This window comes from Mixophyes fleayi, chromosome 7, assembly GCF_038048845.1.
Source record: "Mixophyes fleayi isolate aMixFle1 chromosome 7, aMixFle1.hap1, whole genome shotgun sequence".
NCBI classification, from domain to species: domain Eukaryota; kingdom Metazoa; phylum Chordata; class Amphibia; order Anura; family Limnodynastidae; genus Mixophyes; species Mixophyes fleayi.
The window spans coordinates 105818292-105840106 of NC_134408.1; the positions used below are offsets into that span (position 1 = coordinate 105818292).

The 21815-nt window shown below is 44.1% G+C and overlaps 1 protein-coding gene across 3 annotated transcripts in view; it reads right to left on the reverse strand.

Moving 5' to 3' along the window:
- The window catches only part of TRPM2 (transient receptor potential cation channel subfamily M member 2), a 168724-nt gene that overhangs the window by 131918 nt on the left and 14991 nt on the right, over nt 1–21815 (reverse strand). For all 3 annotated transcript variants that reach the window (XM_075180247.1, XM_075180246.1, XM_075180248.1), the window contains exons 6-7: nt 21173–21353; nt 7271–7332 (exon numbers count right to left, since the gene is read on the reverse strand). In XM_075180247.1, the coding sequence (XP_075036348.1) occupies nt 7271–7332; nt 21173–21353 (243 nt within the window). The remainder of the gene's footprint in view (nt 1–7270; nt 7333–21172; nt 21354–21815) is intronic.

The following is a 21815-nucleotide window of genomic DNA, read 5'->3' on the forward strand; positions in this document are numbered from 1 at the left end:
TAGGCTCACCAATTCCCCAGAATCTGCGAGTGTCTCCCGATGGAGTGGTAACAGAATCAGTCCTAGAGGTACACTGTCCGATCTCTGTCAAGAAGCTCCTGCCTCAAGCATTCCTTTAAGGCCCTGCGAGAATACGGTTACTCTCTAACAGGTCCTTGCTGTCTCCAGATTCTCCAACAACAACCCCCATCCCCCAGACAGCTCCTTTTTGGTCCCTTCTCACCACCCCCCCCCACTCACTGTCCTCTTGTGATTGGTGGTGTGAAGAGTTTGGGTGGTAACCGGGATGGAAATAGTGCATGACATCAGTGGTCACCCCTTGCTGTGATGGTGCCATTCAGACTGTGTTGCAGACTTGCTAGAACAATAGTTAGCAAACAGGGAGAGACCCCCTACTGATTTTAGATAAGGTCCTGACCCTCCTTTTTTTAACCCGTTCCACTACTTTTTGATGTCACAGGGTCCACAGCTGATTCACACTTCCTGTGAGCTGCCTCTCCCCTCCCTCTCTGGACACCACAGTAATAACAGATCTGGCCACCGGGCGGCATTTAATAACAGAGTGGGCCATGGTTGTTCAATTGGCCCACTGAGGACAGACCGGGTTGGCACGATATTCTCAATATAAGGCCCGGGTCTGTCACATACCTCCCCCTTATTAAATCAAGGGGACAGTTGGAGTCTGGTGGTCGGGCTCCAGATGTTCTCCTTGGCACGGTGGGTTCCTTAATGAAGGGTTCTCCTCCTCTCTTCTGGAGAGTCCGTCCGCATTTGAGTGGTCTTTTCCCTTTTTGTGCGAGATAGTAAAGTTATAACCTTGTAATGCTAAACTCCACCGTAATAACCTCCCATTTTCCCCAGCAGATCTTTGTAACCAGTAAAGGGGGTTGTGGTCTGTAATTACTGTGAACTCTTGCCCATAAATGTAGGGTTGTAATTTCTTTAGGGCCCACACTATGGCCAGGCATTCTTTTTCAATGGTGGCATAGGCTACCTCTCTATCCACCAGCTTTCGGGATAAATAAACTACTGGGTGCTCATGCCCATCCTCCCCCACTTGGCTGAGCACAGCACCGAGTCCACACCCTGAAGCATCTGTCTGTACCAGAAATCGTTTCTTGAAGTCTGGGGCTGCTAACACTGGGGACTGGGTCAATGCTGCCTTCAGAGCGTCAAAGGCTCCCTCGCACTCTGGGGTCCATTCTATACGTCTAGAGTATTTTTTCTTTGTCAAGTCAGTCAGGGGCCTGGCAACAGTGCTATACTGCGGCACAAATTTTCTGTAGTACCCTGCGATCCCGAGGAACGCTCGTACTTGCTTTTGGTTGGTGGGTCGGGGCCACTGAACAATGGCTACTACTTTCGCCGGTTCAGGTCGTATGATTCCCCCACCAACACGGTGCCCCAAGTATTGCACTTCTGCCATGCCCATGAAGCATTTGTCTGGGCGAATGGTCAACCCTGCCTGCCTGATTCTCCTCAGGACCTCTGACACCTGCACTAAGTGATCCTCCCACGTCTGGCTGAAGATGGCAATGTCATCTAAGTAAGCCTGGGCAAATTCCTGACACCCCCCCAACAGGTCATCAACCATCCGTTGGAATGTGGCTGGAGCATTTTTCATCCCAAACGGCATTGTCGTACATTCAAACAACCCCAGTGGGGTTATAAAGGCTGACCGCTCCTGAGCCTCGGGGGTGAGGGGAATTTGCCAATAGCCCTTACTCAGATCCAAAGTTGACACAAACTTGGCTGCCCCTAGCCTGTCTAGTAGCTCATCTATTCGGGCCATGGGATAGCATCAGTGGTGGTGACCTCATTTAGTTTACGGTAGTCCACGCAGAAGCGGGTGGTCCCATCCTTCTTCGGGACCAATACCACCCCTGCAGCCCATGGACTATTTGACTTCTTAATTACTCCTAAGGCCAGCATTTCCTCTATCTCCTTCCGTACTTGGGCCAGTACAGCGGGGGTCATGCGGTATGCTACCTGCCTTATGGGCTTCTCCTCCCCCGTGTCTACATGGTGGGTGGCTAGGTGGGTACGACCGGGCTTACAGGTAAATTGGGCCTGCTCCTTCTCCAGTACCTCCCTCATTTCCTGCCTCTGTCCCTCTCCTAGCTGCGTCCCCACTGTCACTGTCTCCACCCCCTTTTCCTCTCTCACCTCCCCTATCATCTCCAGTAGGGGGTCTACCTCTGTGGGACCCATGGGGGGACAACACACCACCATTGCTGCCACTTGCCGTTCCACATAACCTTTTAGTCGATTGATGTGGAAGGTTTTCAGCCAGGTTTCCTCATCATCCAGCGCTACTACATAGTTAACCGGCCCTACCTGCCTCACCACTTTGTATGGGCCATCCCAGGTGGCTTGAAGTTTATTCCGTCTCATTGGGATTAGCACCATCACCTTCTGTCCTGCGTTCAGCTTCCTATCCTGAGCGTGGGCATCGTACCACTCTTTTTGTCTTGCCTGGGCTCCTTTTAAATGGCCTTGCGCCAGCTGCGCTACTCTCTTCATCCTCTCCCTCATCTTCTCTACATATTTAAGGATAGGCTGCTCATTGGCCTGGAATGTTCCTTCCCAGCTCTCTCTAACCAGGTCTAGGGGGCCTCGTACCCTCCGGCCATACAGAAGTTCGAAAGGAGAGTATCCGGTGGACTCCTGGGCTACTTCCCTGTATGCAAACAGGAGCTGCTGCAGGGCCCTGTCCCAGTCTCTCCCTTCAGACTGTACATATGCCTTCAGGAGGTGTTTCAGCGTTCCATTGAAACGCTCACATAACCCATTGGTCTGGGGATGGTACGGGGTGGTTCGTAGGGGCTTAATGCCCCACTTTTCCCATAGGGTCTGGACTAGGTCCCCTTGGAATTGGGTCCCCTGGTCAGTAACCACTTCCCTGGGATATCCTACCCGGCTGAAAATGTCCACCAGAGCCTGGGCCACATGCTCTGCGTCTATGGACGACAGGGCTACTGCCTCTGGGTATCTGGTGGCAAAGTCCACCAGGGTGAGGATGAATCTTTTTCCGGTGTAACTGGGGATGGCTAATGGACCTACGATATCTATAGCCACCCGGGCAAAGGGCTCCTCAATTATAGGCAGGGATTGTAGTGGAACTTTCTTAGGGGCTCTCCCTATTCTCTGACAGGTGTCACAGGAGGCTTTGTAACGTTTCACATCCTGGGTGACTTGAGGCCAGAAAAAAGTCCGCAACAACCGGGCCAACGTTTTTCTGGTCCCAAAGTGCCCCGCTGCTGGAATGTCATGGGCCAGCGCTAATAAATGGGTCCGGTAAGCCCATGGTACTACCAACTGCTTCACTTCTGTCCCTGGGTCTTGATCTAGGGTGGGGGTGACTACCCTATATAACAGTCCTTTGTCCCACACTACTTTACTGCCTGCCACTTCCCCTCCCCCAGCGTCTGCTGCACTCCTCAGTTTGGCTAGGGATGGGTCAGTCTGTTGGGCCTTCCTAAATTCCCTTCTGTCCTCCTCCCCCAAATCAATTTCTGGTACAACATCAGATATTTCTGGGTTACTCACCAACGGTGCTGCCTCTGGCTCCTTGGTTCTGGTTGCCGGGGTTAATCTTGGTGGTCTCCTTGGCGTTGCGGCTTCTTGTGCTGCTGTGGCTTGTGCTCGGCTCTGGCTGCGGGTCACAGCTTGCACAAAGTGAGTGACCAATCCCTGGCCCAAATCATTCCCCAAAATCACTTTTGCTGGTAGTCCATCCAGAATGCCCACCTCCACCATTCCAAATCCCGCCCCCCAATCCAAATGTACCCGGGCCACCTGAATATCTGCAAGATGGCCCCCCACCGTGGAAATCCGGACCTGCTGTCCCTCCATAACTTGGGATCTTTTAATTATATCAGGCTCCACCAGGGTCAGGGATGCTCCTGAGTCTCTCAACCCCTGGACCTTGCAGTCCCCCACCCACACGTCCTGTAGATGACCCTGCATATTCCTAGGGCTCTGCCTCCCCTTCCCCAAAATCAGGTTCACCACATACACCCCGTCCCTTGCCTCTGGCACATCAGGACAGGGTGGCTCGGCCTCAATGCCGATTTCAAAATCTCCTGGGGCATACTGTACAGCGGCCACTGGTGCAGCTCTGGCTCCTGGGATCGGACTTCTGGTACGGGGGCAATCTCTCTGGAAGTGCCCCACCTGGTTGCACCGAAAGCACCTCTTTGGATTCAGGTCCCAGGGTCTGGATCGGGCTGGTTCATCTCTTGGATTCCGGGCAGAGTTCTCTCTAATAAAGGGGGCTCCCGGTGTCACTAGACCTGCTGGAATTGTTCGGCTCCCCCTCCCTGCAGCTGCTTGACTAGGCATACTAGGGGCTCTCCATCTTGGTCGACTCACCACATACTCATCAGCTAGCCCTGCTGCCTCCTCCAGGGTCTCAGGTTTTCTGTCCGCCAGCCATTCCCGGATCTCTGGGGCCATTTTTAGAGTCAGCTGCTCCAGCATAATGAGCTCTTTAATTTGCTTAGCGGAGCGGGCCCCTTTCCCTTCCATCCATTTCTCGCAGGCCCTCTGTAGCTGGCTGGCAAATTCCTGGTGCGACTGTGACCCTCCTTTATTCAAAGTCCTGAACTTGTATCTGTAGGTCTCTGCATTTAACTGGAATTTTACCATCAGTGCCTTTTTCACTGTACCATAATCCCCACATTCGTGAGGGCTTAGAGCCTGGTAAGCTTCCAGCGCTCTCCCAGTCAGGCTGGGTCCCAGATATTTGGACCACTCTTCCTCCTCAATCCCATGGACTCCCATCAAGTTTTCAAAAACCTGGAGATGGGTATCAATGTCTGTGTCTGCCTCTTTAAAAATTGGGACTCCACTATATCCCAGCTGAGGTCTCAACCGGGCCTCTCCCCGACCTTCTACTCTCTGAATCTGGGGTACCTCATATGCTACCCCCAACATTGCTTGGAGTACGGCTGCCCTTTCATGCAGGGTTGCCCTTTCCCCCAGTGCTGTCAGCCAATCTTGCAGCACTGCTGGAGTGCCGGACGGTGGTCTGGGTTGTGTCCCACTAGGGGGTCTCTGTGGCTGGTCTTTGGCCTCCTCCTCTTCCACCTCTGACTCTTCCATCTCCTCAGGGTGGGCCTTTTCCCATTCCATTAGTTTGGCCACCAGAACTTCACGCACGTCTGTGTCATCAAAGTCCACCCCTTTGGTTCTGCAGAACCCCTGCAAGTGTTGTTTCCTTGCTTTCATATAGAATCTCTCTGTGGCTTTTAAGCTGATCTGCTCTGCTTCTGTGGCCATTCCTGCTGACTTCCTAGCTAGGGTTTTTTTTTTTTTTTTTTTTTACTAACCCTGGTGCTGACAGACTGTTGCCTTGTGTCCTTACAGAGCCTGACCGTATCTGGATACGAGTCCCTGCGCTCTACCCAAACGTTGGGACTGTGTGACCCCACTGCTTGCCACCAAAATTGTGAGGACACCGGGGTTATTACCAAAGCTCTCTAGATACCCGGTCCTCTAGGTTCACAGGTCACACAGGTAAGGAGACAGGAAAGAAATAATAATCCCTTTTATTAAACAAAGTGCACACACTTAGTAAAATACAACAGTGCTCCCCAAGGAGAAACTTGTTCCCCCCGCCAAATATATCAAGTGTCAGAAAATCACCAGTGCAAGTAAAACTCCCCAACAAAATCCCCAGCAGGTTACCTCCAAGCACAGAGTCCTAGCAGGCCCAAACTCCTGGTAATAAAATCCACAGCTGACAATCCAAGTGGGCCAGGGTTTCTGATCCTTAAGGTGGGTCTGTGTATCTTGCTGATCCCAGCCGCTCGGCCAACTCTCCACCAGCTTGGTGGGACCCTGGGTATCAGTCTCCCTACGGATGTAGGCTCACCAATTCCCCAGAATCTGCGAGTGTCTCCCGATGGAGTGGTAACAGAATCAGTCCTAGAGGTACACTGTCCGATCTCTGTCAAGAAGCTCCTGCCTCAAGCATTCCTTTAAGGCCCTGCGAGAATACGGTTACTCTCTAACAGGTCCTTGCTGTCTCCAGATTCTCCAACAACAACCCCCATCCCCCAGACAGCTCCTTTTTGGTCCCTTCTCACCACCCCCCCCCACTCACTGTCCTCTTGTGATTGGTGGTGTGAAGAGTTTGGGTGGTAACCGGGGTGGAAATAGTGCATGACATCAGTGGTCACCCCTTGCTGTGATGGTGCCATTCAGACTGTGTTGCAGACTTGCTAGAACAATAGTTAGCAAACAGGGAGAGACCCCCTACTGATTTTAGATAAGGTCCTGACCCTCCTTTTTTTAACCCGTTCCACTACTTTTTGATGTCACAGGGTCCACAGCTGATTCACACTTCCTGTGAGCTGCCTCTCCCCTCCCTCTCTGGACACCACAGTAATAACAGATCTGGCCACCGGGCGGCATTTAATAACAGAGTGGGCCATGGTTGTTCAATTGGCCCACTGAGGACAGACCGGGTTGGCACGATATTCTCAATATAAGGCCCGGGTCTGTCACACGGCGGTTTTAATCAGCGTGACAATAATGAATGAATGAATATTGTGCTGTCATTATCTGAAGACTAGAGGACCAGATAAAGGGCCAGATGAAAAACACAGATCTGAAAGAAAATAGTGTCAGTGTGTATGCATGTATCGTCAGACTGATCGGACTTTCAGTCGTAGGTTCGATAACACGTCAATCGGAAAATTCTTCAGTGCGTATATACTCTAACTTTATCTAATAGTGTATAGCAGATGGTATAGATCGTATAAAATAAAAAAAGCCTCTTAAAACCTGAAAAGCCTGTGAAGCAGTGTGGTTCTCGTATCAGAGTTCAGCCAAATATCAAAGTTTACAAATAACTCCTGTAAGTGTCAGATCAGCAGCTAATATTATGTGATAACACTAAAACAAACACATGATCGGACTGCACTGAGCTAGACAAACAGTACAACCCCCAAAAGGTCACATGACCAAGTGGAATCTTAATGGAACAATGAAACAGCTTCATTTTGGACTTTAAAAGTAATAATAAAGTTTATTTTAAAACAGAGTGCTGGTTTCCAGCCTTGTCTGGATAAGAATTTACGTGCAATCTATTGAACCTGGCAACCACTATAAATTTTAGGATTTGTTGTGCGGCTCATAAATATATATATATATATATATATATATATATATATATATATATATATATATACATATTTGTCCTGTACAACATTTCTGTATATTTATTACATGCACATGAAAATGCTGAGCATGATTTACTTACATCAAGTGTGCCTGGTCCTCCCTCTAATACAACACACACTATTGGAATCTTGATGGCAACTCCTGAAATTAGATAATAAAGAAGAGTAAATGAAAAGTAACTATAATAATCAACTGTGTAGCTAAATATGTCATGGTGTAACGATTGCCATTATTTCTACGATGCTGAATTCTGAAAATGCAATAAACAGACAATTGAAAAAGTTTGATATGTTAAAACAAACAAGTTACTGGCTTCGGGTATACGACCCGACTTGCTAATACGAGCAACTGGACGCTTGTATATTACATACATCCTATTCAGATAAATTGCCAAAAAAAATAATCATTAAAAAATCCATCCAATCATTTTGAAGCACCTGTCTGCAAATAAATCCATTTGACTTAAAGTTGTATTAATTTATGACCACAGTTGTCTACTCGAGGTAATGGCAAAATAGTATCAATAGCTATGTAGAACTAGGTTGGTAACCAATACTTATTTGTGCAAGATAATTATCTACATGCTGTTCACTCTTCCCAGAGAGTAGCTCTGCTCTAATATAGCTTCTAGGGATCTTCACTGACCCCCGTGTTTTGGTTCTGGTTTTGGTTTTGGATCTGTACAAACTCCGTGTTTTGGTTTTGGCACAACCGCCTTCATATGTTTTGGTTTTGGTTTTGAATCTGTATCTTTTGGCTCTTTTTTTGTTCCTACATTATTATTAAACTCAATAACATTTATTCCAGTCATTTCCAGTCAATTTTGAACAACTGACAGGTCACAATATTATTTTCATCCAGTTTAGGCCAAAGACTGCAGCGAGCTGGCTAGTTACTAAGCAACAGAACAACAGCACAAATACTGCAGTTTATATCACATCTAGGAAACATCGCCACACAGCAGTAGCAGAAAGTTAACGTGGTGCAATATGGAATTGTCCTTCAGCCCTTCCACCCACCTTTATGTTGGATATTAAAAAGGACATATACAGTTTAACAAACCAAGCACTTCAGCGACATGGAGTGCCACTTTGTGGCTGAAGTGCTTGGTTTGTTTTGGCCCCACATAAAAAAAGCTACCAATGGGCTTAAGGCAACTATGCTAAGAGTGCTGTCAAAGAACTCTAAGACTGCAGCGAGCTGGCTGGTTACTATGCGACACAGCAACGGCACTAACACACAACAGTTTATATCACATCTAGGAAACATTGCCACACAGCAGTGACAGAAAAAAAAAGTGGTGCAAGATGGAATTGTCCTTCAGCCCTCCCACCCACTCTTGTGTTGGATGGCCATAATATGATTGATGGGCAAAAGACTAGACAAGGTTATAAAGTCGACAATATAATGACATTGACAGCATTATTAGGATAACACTTGAAATGTAGACAGTATTTATTAGGTTGACAATTTAAATGTAGATAGTATTATCCCTAACTCTAGCCCTGTCCCTAACCCTGTCCATATCCCTGTCCCTAGACCTGTCCTTACCCATATCCCTAGCCCTATAATAATACTGTCCACATCTGAATAGTATACATAATCATACTGTCCACCTTGTGAATTGACAACCTAATAATACTGTTTCTGTGTGAGCAATGGCAGTGGAGAGTGACAAGAACACTGCTACCCCTCCTGTTTCTGTGTGAGCAATGGCGCAGAGCAATGGCACTGAAGACTGGAGAGTGACAAGAACATTGCCACCCCTCCTTCTTATGTGTGAGCAATGGCACTGGAGACTGGAGAGTGACACGAACACTGCCACCCCTCCTGTGTCTGTGTGAGCAATGGTGCCGGATTTACGGTGGAGGGAGGGACAATGACATTTTGCCTCAATGTCAGATCCGAAAAAGCAGGAAAGTACTGAGCCGGCTAAACTCAGTACTCAGATTTACACTGTTCCTTGGGGCTTGGTTTTAGAAAACCGAGCCTGCGCATCCCTAACAGCTTCTATGATTAACCATCTTTTTCATCAAGGTTCTATCTGTTTTACCTACATACATAAAGACTACAGAGATAATCTTTTTAGATGTATAATAATGCCAAAATAAATCTCTTGTCAAATTATAATCCCAGGTAGTGCATTTTTTTGGGTTCTGGAGGAATAGTTAGTCATCTCATTAATAAGAGACCTCTCTTGTGGCCCATCAGATGCACATTATTAAACAGACTTGGCAGGTTTGAATCCAATTTCATAATGTTTCAATTAGTTTGCAAAAATTCTTTAATGCCACTAAAAGCAGTTTATTAAGTTATTACTGCGGAATGCTGGATGCAGGATGAGCCATTTTGCTATAGATTGACACTGGTATATTTCTTTGTGGAACCAACAATACAAAGAGAAGCTTGCCTGATAATGACCATTGTTATTGGCCATTGTGTACTGCACTACTATTCTGAAAGGATGAGGAGGATGATGGTGAAACGATAGGTGCTGGTGGAAATACACTTACCGAGTGAGCTGTCATGGTCATGTCTTCTGCCGTCTTTTAATTGACCAGTACTGCTTGTCCACATATCCGTAGTTAAGTTGACAGTTGGTACAATGGCATTTTCTATTGACTAGATTACTTTTTGTTTAACCTCCTGGTTCAGCTGAGGAATCACTGTCCAAGAGAAATGGAATTTGGAATCGTGGACACATGACCTGAACTAATCGGCTTAAACCTGATGCATAAATGGAAGAAATTGTACGCACATCCAATGCTAATAAAGCTGTCATGGCTCTGCTGTGCAACAGGCTGCTGACTGTCATGCTTAGTTCTTCTTAAGAAATGCTTCATAGATAATTGTGTAAAACTATATTTACTCTTTTAGCTCCCCTTCTGTATAGATGTATCACCTCCAGCAGCAGGTTGGGTTAGGATAAAAATATTTCCAAACAGAAGGCAGATTTTTTTGTCTTATGTCCTGGCATTATAACGCACTTATCATGGGTATGAGGTGGTGGCTGCCTTAGTTCAATACAATCATCATCATGCTCCTCATTATCTTATTCAAGTGTAAAACATTCATTTTCAGATCCACAATTACCCCCGTCATCCTCTTGCACATTTGCAAGTTCCAATGTAGCATCCTCAAAGTCTATGTGTAAGTCATCAACATTAATATTATTAATACGCATTTTCATATTTCCAAATGGGTGAGACATTTTGGAAGGAGGCAGCTCTATAATTACAGTGTCTGACTTTTCAGATTCTGTCTCAGATATAGCACTCATTGACAACCTCCTTAGACTCTCCTCAGGATTCCGTGAAGGCCCAGAAGTTTTTTAGCTGGAGTGTTCTTCTCAGGCACTAATTTGGATGTTTTGGTGGTTGTAGTGGCAGAACTACACTTTGAGCAAGAAGGTGGTGCATAGGAAGCTAAGCATGACAATGTTGGGCACTCTCATGTAGTACCTGTACCAACAGCAAGCAGGACCCCTATTAGCAAAAAGTGGGCATGGTCTGAGCCTTGTCTTGTCACTGTGAGTGGTATATGGAATGTTAACTATTTTCATTTTTTTGGACAAATCACTACATTTATCATAAAATTCTCTCTTAATACTGCTCCTTACATCAAATGTTTTCTTTGAGATCAACAAACATTGTATGGATTTTGAGAATGCTGTATTTCATTTTGTACCCGCGTGACCTTTTCTACTAGTAGAGGTCGGAAACTTCCTATTCCTGCCAGTATTGGTACTGGGATGCTCTTGATCTTTATACTGATCCATGGTTGATATTGACAATAGGAGTAGTGGTACAAGTATTGGGAGCTACTTATAGTTATCACTACATCAGGTAAATGCCCAATGAGATAGGGAAAGTGTCACAATATATATATAAACTCTAATAATAAGCAGTAGCCAGTAATCTAAATTTTTTGACAGATTGACACCCAATTGATCACAAAACTATTCTAGCTAACTGATCGCTACATAATTAATCTGCATTAAAATAATCACAGTTATTGTATTATTTTCTATGTAAAATCCCTCTATCACCCTGTCAAACACTGTTGTCTCTAGTTTATAAGCAATTTTTGGAGCACAGCCTTGCAGCTAAACTCCACTTTACACTCTCTCTTCTAAAATGGCAGATGAGAACACGAGGGAGGGATATATCAATCTGAAAGATATCAATACAAAACTCGCGAGATCTGACATTAACCCAGAAATTATATATTGCCTCGTTTTCAGATCCAATTTCAGCTCAAGAAACCAAGTCATGTGTAGGTCATGTGTAGGTTCTACTTTGAACCCCAAAACTCAGATCCGTTGGATTTCTCCGAATCCGAACCACTCATCTCTACTATGAAGCAACCATAATCACATTAATATGACTTGATGTACACACGGGCCAAACATTTATTTATTCTTTCCAAATTTGTGCATGTATATATTCCCATACACTGGAGCCATCAATGCACCCAATGAATTCCCAAAAGGCTTTTAAAAATATTGAGCATTGAAACAAAAAATAATTACATTTTATACTATAGTAAAGTAATTGCATAAAATATTCCAAGGATCAGCCTTTGTACAAAGAATTGTGAAGCAACAATGTTTTCGTGGCAACCATTTCTTCATCCATCTGAATTCATGCACATAAATTATTAGCATCTATTGCAGCCAAAGGTGGATGTCGGGGAATCTTGTGCCTGGCACAGGTGTCACATGCGACAACTAAGTCGATGACAACCTTCCACAGGGCAGGCCAGCAGTAGTGTCGACCCAGAAGGGTTAAGGTTTTCTTAACCCCGGGATGACCGGAGAACTTGGCTTTGTGTGGCCCATTTAGGGCTTTGACACGAAGGTGTGGTTCCAAGAAGGAGCAGCCGATGGGATTAGTCTTGGTACGGGTTAGTGCCACAATGTTAGGGGAGTTGATGACAGGGAGAATAGTCTTAACAAAGGAGCGAGAAAAAGCATCAGCCTGAGAATTCTTGGATCCAGGACGAAATAAAAGTTTGAAATCAAAATGAGAGAGAAAAGACGTGGTGCCTGCCTAGGATTGATGTAATGAGCAGAATGTAGGTATGTGAGATTTTTATGGTCAGTAAAGATTGTCACAGGGTGCAGGGCACCTTTGAGGAAGTCTCGCCATTTTTAAACAGCAGATTTTACAGCCAGTAACTTCTTATCCCCGATCCCATAGTTCTTCTCACTGGGTGAGAATTTCCTGGAGAAGAAACCACAAGAATGCAGATCCCGGGCAGAGGGTTAGCCTGTACCTTCTGACATGTGGCCAGAGTATACTGTCACACTAGGGTGTGATGCTACTTGGTGGTGTTAGCGCTGCTGAGACTGAAGGCGTGGAGTCTAACGTGCCTCGTCTTCACCAGGGACACCCGCAAGGAGTTTTAGATTTAGCTGCGACGGGCGTGCAGGTCGCGGTTCTCCAGTACAGCTGCCATCGAGGCAGCAATAGAATGGTAAGGCAATCCAGGTCAGAACCAGATGGACAGAGAAGGTACCAATTTGTGATCCAAAGGAGAGTCAGGAAAAAAGCACAGGTCAGAATCCACAAAGAAAGAGCAGACAGGGATCAATCAGAGAGGAGTCAGGAACGAGCCAAAGTCAAATACCAGGAGTCAATGAGATATACAGGGAACGCTGGAGTAGAGGTGGGACCTTATACTCTGGCACTTCAAGGGTGTCAGAGACTTCCTTAAATATCCCTAGTCCTTGTCCTAATTACTGGCAGTGGCAGGCAGGCATCCCGGGACAGAAACAGAAGGACGGAGCCTGACACTTTTACTTTTATATGGTCCTTTTTCAGTGAATGATTTGGCAGTTGCACTTACATTATCACTTCTATTCCCCTTTATCATTGTCACTGGCAGATGATCCAGTAGAAAGTCTACTTGGGCCTGTTTTATGAAGGGACGTAAATGACAATTTTGTGACTATCATCTGCAAAACCACTCCGCGCATGCCCGGAACTGGACTATACGCCACAGAACGCAGTCATGTTCAATTCATCTTCCAACACAAAGGACAATTACTACATCCTACGATTTCTGGCAGTGAAAAGGGTGGGAAAGGGGCGTTTTGCAGTAGTCAGTGAACAGTAAGGGAGTGACATTCTAGAGTATACACAGCAGCTTCCTCTTCAAGCTCTGGGCATCTCACAGTTACTGACAAGAGAGGCCCTATAGCTTAATGCACTTAAACATAATGGGCCTGAGTCATTAAGGAGAGCAAACCCTAACAAAAACTTTGCACCTTTGCAAATCCATGTTGCATTGGAGGGGGAGGAGAAATTTTTAGTTGGGATAGGGCATGTCCTAGATCAACTTTAAATTTCAATGTAAAAATAAAACTAGCAAGTATTTGTGTGCTACATGAAAAAACAGCCAGTATTTAACTTATGTTCAAAAGGATAAACTAATTTGCACCCCTTGCATTGTAACATGGTTTGTCCTGGAGCAAACTTACTCCTTTGTTTTTGCTTTGCTCTCATTAGTGACTGAGGCCAGTATGTTTGTGTGTATTACAATGCACTTACTTATTAAGGGTTAAAGTGTTGTCAGGCTACAAAAGATCATGTTATTATGCCTTAATTGCGCATGCTATCTTCTTATTCTTTTCCTGGATATGCTTGTTATATAACCACATGCTTTTATATTTTCACTTGCTACACTGAGTTTCACACCAGAATTCCCTTCCCCATACTCTATAATTTAAACCAAATCACTGGCGCACCGTACGGGGTTAATTATTAGAATAGCTTACTTAAAACGATACCCAATGGCAATAACAATATGAACAAATGTGTAAATGTACTTATCAAATTCAGGCTAGTGATGCTGCTGTCAAGACTGTGTAGCCTTAAATAGTGAACAAAAATAAATAGCAATAGACAGCACAGAGACTAGTCAGATCAACACGATGCTAAAAAGTAAACATTTTATTAATAATTAATAATGTGACTTTGATATCACATCAATATTTATAAAAAAATTGCATCCATATAATAATGCAATAAAAATACTTTCTTTCTGAATCCAATGCCTGTAATAATATAATTAATAGATATCTATATAGTCAATAAATATAGCCCAAGTGTTTAATATCCCATTAGGGTTTTTGTTGCACAAAGTCCAGATGACAGTCTTGTACTAACTCCAATATAATAGGTTACTCACAATTAAAACATGGACTGTTAATCTGTGTCTTTTTGCAACACTCAGAAAAGATCACTTGAGTTCTACAATGTGTCCACAAGAGGGAGTTTCAAGAAAACTGTATTAGATGCAATCATATTATATGTCGATTTTACTGCAGTCCAGAAATCCGTGGCTGTTAATTTAGACTCCGTTCAATAATGCCCATAAAATATGATTACCTCAGCTCAGCATAGTGAACATCGGGCTGACGGTAAGAAGAATGGAAAAATGGACCGTTGTTGATAGGATCCACAAGCTGACCACATAAAGTGAAGTTTCACAGCACATCATACATCCGGAAAGAATCAAGGTAATTTTCTGTGACTCCAAATCACACTGTTCCACTCCCCTTTGTGCTGGGACATACTGGCCACCAAGTAAATAGTAAGTGATCTTTCCAATGTTTGTTCTTTCTGCACCCTGATGCGTTTCCTTGCCCTCAGGCAACTTCTTCAGAGAAACAGTTTCTAGCAGTCTTTTGTAGCTATTGTCCACAATATGAATTGTACACAATTCATAGACAATACATACCTTATATTTTGTAAGCGTTATTAATTTTTTTGTGTATTTGTTGCATTAAAAAAATGTAAATGTTATTTACCTCCTTTCTCTTTGTTCTGCTCTGAAATGAATTTCACTTGATTACCACAGATCCATCGAGTTGCTGATTTAAAGCTGGATTTTAGAGGGATCAAATTGAAATGGCCAGCAGTAAGTTGTGATTGTCGGATGTATTATTAGGATCTGCTGATGAGTATGGTTAGTGAATCCAGTATGAGGTGGATTCTGTCAAGCCTGAAGCAGTCCACTGGCAGGTCAGGGGATAATATTTGTGCCCCCATTTTGAGGAGTCTGCTAAAAATGCTTAATAAGGTAACTGGCCTTGTCTTTAGGACTCTGTGTTATGGAACTTAAACATCCCCTGATTACTACTGACCAGGTACATTTCTTAGTCAAGATGGGGTGCGTTTGACAGATGAAGGGTTGTGGATGTTCGTTGAGCAAATTTACTGGAAAGTTGAGGCTGTGTGTCCGTTAGTAACACAACATTGGCAGGAAAGCATTGCGGTCAGCGTCTGATACAAGGCGCCTTTCGATGATCGGCCACAAGTTACTTCCCACTTCATTGCACTTAGTGGGTCTTGATCCTTTTGTGTGGAGGACCTATTTTGTGTGGACACATCATTGTGAGTCCAGAAGGGGCCTTGATATCCTGGGTTAGCGGATTCCAGGGCACTTGGCCATCCACTTGTGTGGTTTAGTATTGGTTGTTTCGCTGAACTCGCATTTTACTTTTCGCCACCAATATAACTATAATTAAAACTGTGATTTTATAGGGGCGTGGCTTGGATGCAGCAGACGTTCTTACTAGCGAGCTCTGGGGAAACTGAGCCCAAACCCACCTGCATTGGGATTCTTGTGACCCAAATTGCCAGTTAAAGTTCCCCTCTGCATACCAGTCTACCAAAGGAAATCCCTGGGCGTGATTGGCTTGGCAGAAGCTGGCCGTGAGAGGAGTAGGGCCTACTGTGCACCGGAACCTGCATTATTCTATACATCGCCCGTACGCGGCCCCACCCTATCCCCTCAGTGAATAAGATTGGCACTCAAACGTGCCTGATGTTATCCGCATTCCAGGAGTGTGACCAAAGGGGCCCGTTGTGCAGAGAGAGCCGCGGGGGCCGATCGCTGCACAGGACTCATTAGGCGCTGTGGACTGAAGCCAGAATCTGCGGCGGATATGTGGTGTGGAGCTGAGGAGGAAAGAGTGGAGTTGCATCCAGGAGGCTATCTGTCTGCTTCATTGTTGCCTGTGTTGCCAGCTTGCTTGTTGAGGTACTGTGCCCATGTACCCCCACATATGACAGGCATTCGCAGACTTGTGTTGATGTACTGCTCCATACATTCTTGCCTCTACCTAGCCTGGGTTAATTATAAGACCACATTGCCACCTAGTGGCTGCACAAAAAATTAGTTCTTGCCTGTAAAAATTTCTCCCTGGAGTTTATTCACAAAGTGAAGCTCACTTAACACTGCCTACAGTGTAACTATATTGCCTTCTTCGTTAGAGGATTAATCAAAAACCGCAACACCAACTACTAGCCTGAACCCTCTACATACCATCTCACAGCTGGTCTGTGCAGCACCTAGTAGCTCCTTAAGGCAAGGTGTTAAGCCCTGAATACATCCATAAGTGGCTCCCACAAGCCTTTTGTCTCTTTGAAACATGCCCAAGCTACCCAGGTTCATGGCGTGATCGCACTAGGTCCCTCTATCCATGTCGCCCTAAATATTAGTCTCTGACTCAACATTCTTCAATGTCAACCATGCAAAACTAATTCTATCCTATCAACATATCACTTAATATCTTACGCACTTCTGTGTAGCAGGTATCTTGGATAGACTTATTTCTCATTGCTGCTCCTTTTGACGGCAAATGGCTCCAGAAAAAAATGCGAAAGCCATCACGTCTGATTCACCAGTTCACTTCTTTTAACCACAGGTTACCACTCCAGACATTGGTACCTCCAAGAGATCAGAAACACCCAAGAGCAGGGCCTCCTCTGCTACTCCAGCCACCTATTCAGCTGCTTAACATGTGGTCTCCACGGACAACCTGGATTCTGATGGTCCCATCATGATCAAAATTATGCAGAACATTTTCTCCATGTTTTAAATCTGAAATATTATCAGAAATTAGATCGTTGATTAGGGAGATACAGCAGGAAGTAGCAGAATTGGGTGGTCGAACCAGCCACATTGAAGATAAAATGGAAGAGCTGACTGCCTTGCATAATGACCTCATAACGGAGCATGTAACGGACCTGTCAGGCGCCGTCCCCGCTGTTCCTTTACGAAGCGGGGATGGCCACCTGACGTTTCTGGCCGGAGGCATCCTGATTTCCTGCAATCGGCCGCATGTGCACCTCGTCCCGTTGCTAAGCAACGGGATACTATGTGCGACCCAGCCCCCTGGCTTCCGTTTTTACAGCTGACTACAGCCTCTGTTTAATCCACTCTCTGGCACCATTAGGGTGCCAGAGTATCAGGACTTCATTTAGTCTCCCTGTTTCCCCAGCGGAACATCCATTCTACATCCTACTGGTTTTGATCCGGCTTTCCTGACTATTATTCTAGTTCCTGCGTTCTGGATTTTGACCTCGGCTTGCTGACCATTCTCTGGATTCTTGTGACTCTTGACCCCGGCATGTTGACTTCGCTTTGGATCTCTCCATTGTACTGCCTGTCTCCACTGGTTTGACCCAGACAATCTTGACCTTTCTTCACCACGCTGGTAATTGTCTAGGTGGACCGCGACCTGCGTACTCCTTGCAGCTAAGGCCATACCTCCTTGCGGGAGTCCCTGTTGAAAACCAGAGGTACGTTAGACTCCACACCTCCTAGTTCAGTGGCGCAAATACCAGTTGGTGTTCTTTGGGCATTCAACGGCTTTCTCAGCATGACAGGACCTTTTCTGCAAACTACTGCCTGGAGCGACTGAACAAGATTTGATGATAGACCGCATCCATAGGCTTCCTAGACCAAGATCCGCATCTGATAACCTACCTAAAGATAAACTTATGACAATCCACTTCTTCCAAACCAAGGAACGCATACTGAGAGCAGATAGATGAGAGGATAATGCTGATCTCCTTCAGAAGTTCTGATATTTCAAGGTTTTTACGATATCTAAACCTAGATCTTTTCAAGCAATAGCTAAAGCACTAAGAGACCAAGACATCATATACAGATGGGGATTTCCTGTCAAGCTAATCATCTGGAGGAATAACTCCAACCATATTATCTCTTCGGTTGAGGGCGAAATAGCGCTATTGAAATCCTAGAGTGTCCCTGTTCAGAAGCCCGCCTCCGCCCCCTAGGTCTTGAGTGAGACAAGATTGGTCTAAATGAGGCTTTCAGTGGCCTTAAATAGTCTTGAACTTTCCCCATGTGAATAAATACTCTGGAAGTTCCAACAACAATATGGTCTTTGAGACACTGATTATAGAGCTACTCAAGCAAGTTCTTAAGTTTCAGAGGTTACCTAGAGTTTACTGAGCATTTACATCCACACCTAACTTGTTGCTTACGTTAAGTTATGTTTTATTCTGGTGTGTCTTCTTCTCTGCTTACGTTATTTACTGTTGGTGGCAGAGGGCGCTGAAGGACACCGTGTTTCTTCACTGGATGCAAAAGAGACTATTACTCACTTATCCATAAGTTACGTTTAACAGTAAAGGTACTATTTCTGTATTGTGCCAATGTTTTCTTGTTATATTGTTTTAAGATATTTGGAATTTGAACTTTTATACCTTTGCATTGTGGGTGTATTCTCTTTATTCTGGTTGAATTTTAGATTTTTTATTTGCAAAAATGTATTGGGTTGACATGGATGAGGTGAGCCACTACTGGCTCAACCCGCTCCTAGTTACTTATTTTGCCTGTTTCTCTCCCTTACCAGCAAATACTCTAACCCAATATTTTGGGTTATTTCAGTTTTTTTCCCCTTACTTATTCTTATACTTCCCTCCCCCACCTTCACTCCCCCCCAATTTGGAACACACTCTTACATGCCAACACTGCCACTCTCAAAACTTATTTCTTGGTTACCGTTGTATCACATATGGACCATTCTCTTTACCCCAGTATACATTGCATTTGGACGTCCCTCTCTGAGAAAGGCCACATGGCACTAGGACACCTACCGTGTAGTATAACAGACATACCTAATAGTGTAAATGGTTAAATTTTTTATGCAAAATTTAAGAGGTTTGAACTCTCCAAATAAAAGGAGACTAGCCCTAACGTCATTTCACAGATTTAACGCTGACATAGTAGCTCTGCAAGAAACACACTTTAAGGCCGCAGCTTCCCCCACCCTTTGGGATAACCATTATCCAATTTGCTTCACATTTAAATGGTCCATTACAACGTAATGGAGTAGCTCTATTATTTAGTAATAGAGTTACCTATGTGCATAAGACTACCATAGCAGATAAATCGAGTAGATATTTGATTCTAATCGGGCTGTTAGAAAATAAGTCAGTGACCTTGGTCTCACTTTACGCCCCGAACTCCCATGAGATCCCTTTTTTAAGAAGAGTGTTCCGGGAAATAGAGAAACACAAAGAGGGTAATTTGATCATCATGGGAGACTTTAATATTGTGGCAGACCCTAGGTTAGATAGGTCCTACCCTTCTTCATCTTCTCCCTATGACTCTACCCTTCCTGTTATACCAGGGCTCTCATTAGCTTTTTCTAAATTATTTGCAGCATATGACCTGTACGATGTCTGGAGAATCTCAGAACCGAGTGGCAGGGATTACAAGTATTTTTCCTCTGTCCATAATTCATATTCCTGCATAGACCTCACCCTAACCGATAAGTGGACACTACAGGCCACTAAACAAATTAAAATCTTACAAATGTCTTGGTCTAACCATGCTCCAGTACTGTGGACAAAGCATAGAGAAAGAGCATATGAACCTCCTAGGCCCTGGGGCATGCCGACATACCTATTGACACTTCTGGAAGCCAAATTAGACCTTAAGAACCCTCTCCATCAATATTGTCAAAATAATTCCCCAGAGGACACTAATATTTTTAGTGTGCTCTGAAGGCAGTTTTGAGAGGAATAGCGATTCAGACAGGATCCCGTCTAAAAAGAGCTAATGCACACGATCAAACTGAGTTAGAATTAAAACTACAAATCCTAGAATGCCAAAATAACGAACGCCCCTGTACTGTATTAAATGATGAACTTACACAGGTCCGAGGCCAACTCCAGAAATTGTTGATGTCAATAACACAACAGGCTTTGACTAAACTGAGGCAAAAATTTTATGTCGCAGGGAACAGAGCAGGGAAGCTTTTAGGTAGAAAGTGTAGGGGTCAACATGCCAAATACAGAATTAAACATCTAGTGGATGACAGTAAACAAAAAGTCTCTAATCCTAAAAATATAGCTAATATGTTCGCTCAGTACTACGCCAAACTCTATAATTTGAAAGATGATAGCTTATCACATCAACCATCTGCATCAGACATAAATGGTTTCTTAAGCAGTACATATTCCCAAAGTAGAGCAGGAGACCGCGGAATCCCTATCTGCCCCCTGGTCCCAAGCTGAAATCCAAACAGTTATTAAAAACCTTCCAAAAGACAAAGCTCCAGACCCTGATGGCTGTACCAATGGTTTCTGTGTTACATTCCAGAAAGATCTCCTCCCAATATTAGAGCAACTTTTTAATGTGGGACAACACAAGGGTCATTTCCCTCTGAAATGTTAGAATCTCAAATCGTTGCTATACCCTTTACTAGCTTAACCCCACTGTATTTGCTTTTACATAGTAGGCAGTAATCATTGAGATTACCAGACCTCGTTTACAGGAAAGTGAGCGTTTACTTGGAACAGTGAAAGTAATTGGAGCCTTTCAAAACTTATGTTTACTAGCAATACCTGTTAGCCCTGCTTGTTAGCATTAATCACTTTGGGTACATAGTAAGTTCTATATGTCAATTATGCAGTCCCACTTTTCTGAAAAAAGAACACTCTCTAAAGAGTCCTGCTAATGACACATGCATTAATCTTCACATTTTAAATATCATTGTTTAGTATTTAGTAAGCAAGAGCACTCAGATGGTCATGCTATGCCTCCAGACCTCAAACTAATCTCCTGGGATAGCTGCTGTAGTTTTGGTGTCAATTGCAAGTGACTTCGTGAATTTGTTGTAAGTGTTGCAAAAATTTGAATTGTACTTTACCTCCTTTTTCTTTGGTCTGCTCTGAAATGAATTTCTCCAACTTGGTCCTCAGAAGGATTTCCATACCATATCTCCCATTTGTTCCATCATCCACAAGTATAAAGTGGGAATGATTATTATCTAAGCAGGACAGATTTCCTTGGTTTTCCACATCTATCTGGTATTCAGCTGGAAATAATCCCTGTATAGGTAAAAATATATATTCTACACAAGTAAATGTTAAATATTGGACTTAAGGTGTTCACACATGGACCAATCCTGCCATATGGCACATGCATTATTCGGTAGTTTCAATATTTAATTTGGTCACATTTGGATAAGTATGGAGGTTCAGCCCATTGGAAGATATCACAGCATCTGTGACAAGCATTAAGGTCATCCAATAAATCCATTTATAGGAGCCCACTGCAGTGAATTTAAAATAAAATATTGTTATAGCACACATATTTTGCACTATGGTATATACTTTTGAGAATTTAAATATATTTATTTCCCAAGCTTCTTCATGTCAGATATGCTACTGGAGCCCATAAATATTAGGCAACCAGTGTGGAGAGAAAAAGGACATTAAAAAGTCATTAAGAAGAGCATGGCAAAAAAAGGAGTAAATTTTACCCTGAACAAAACCATGTTACAATTCAAG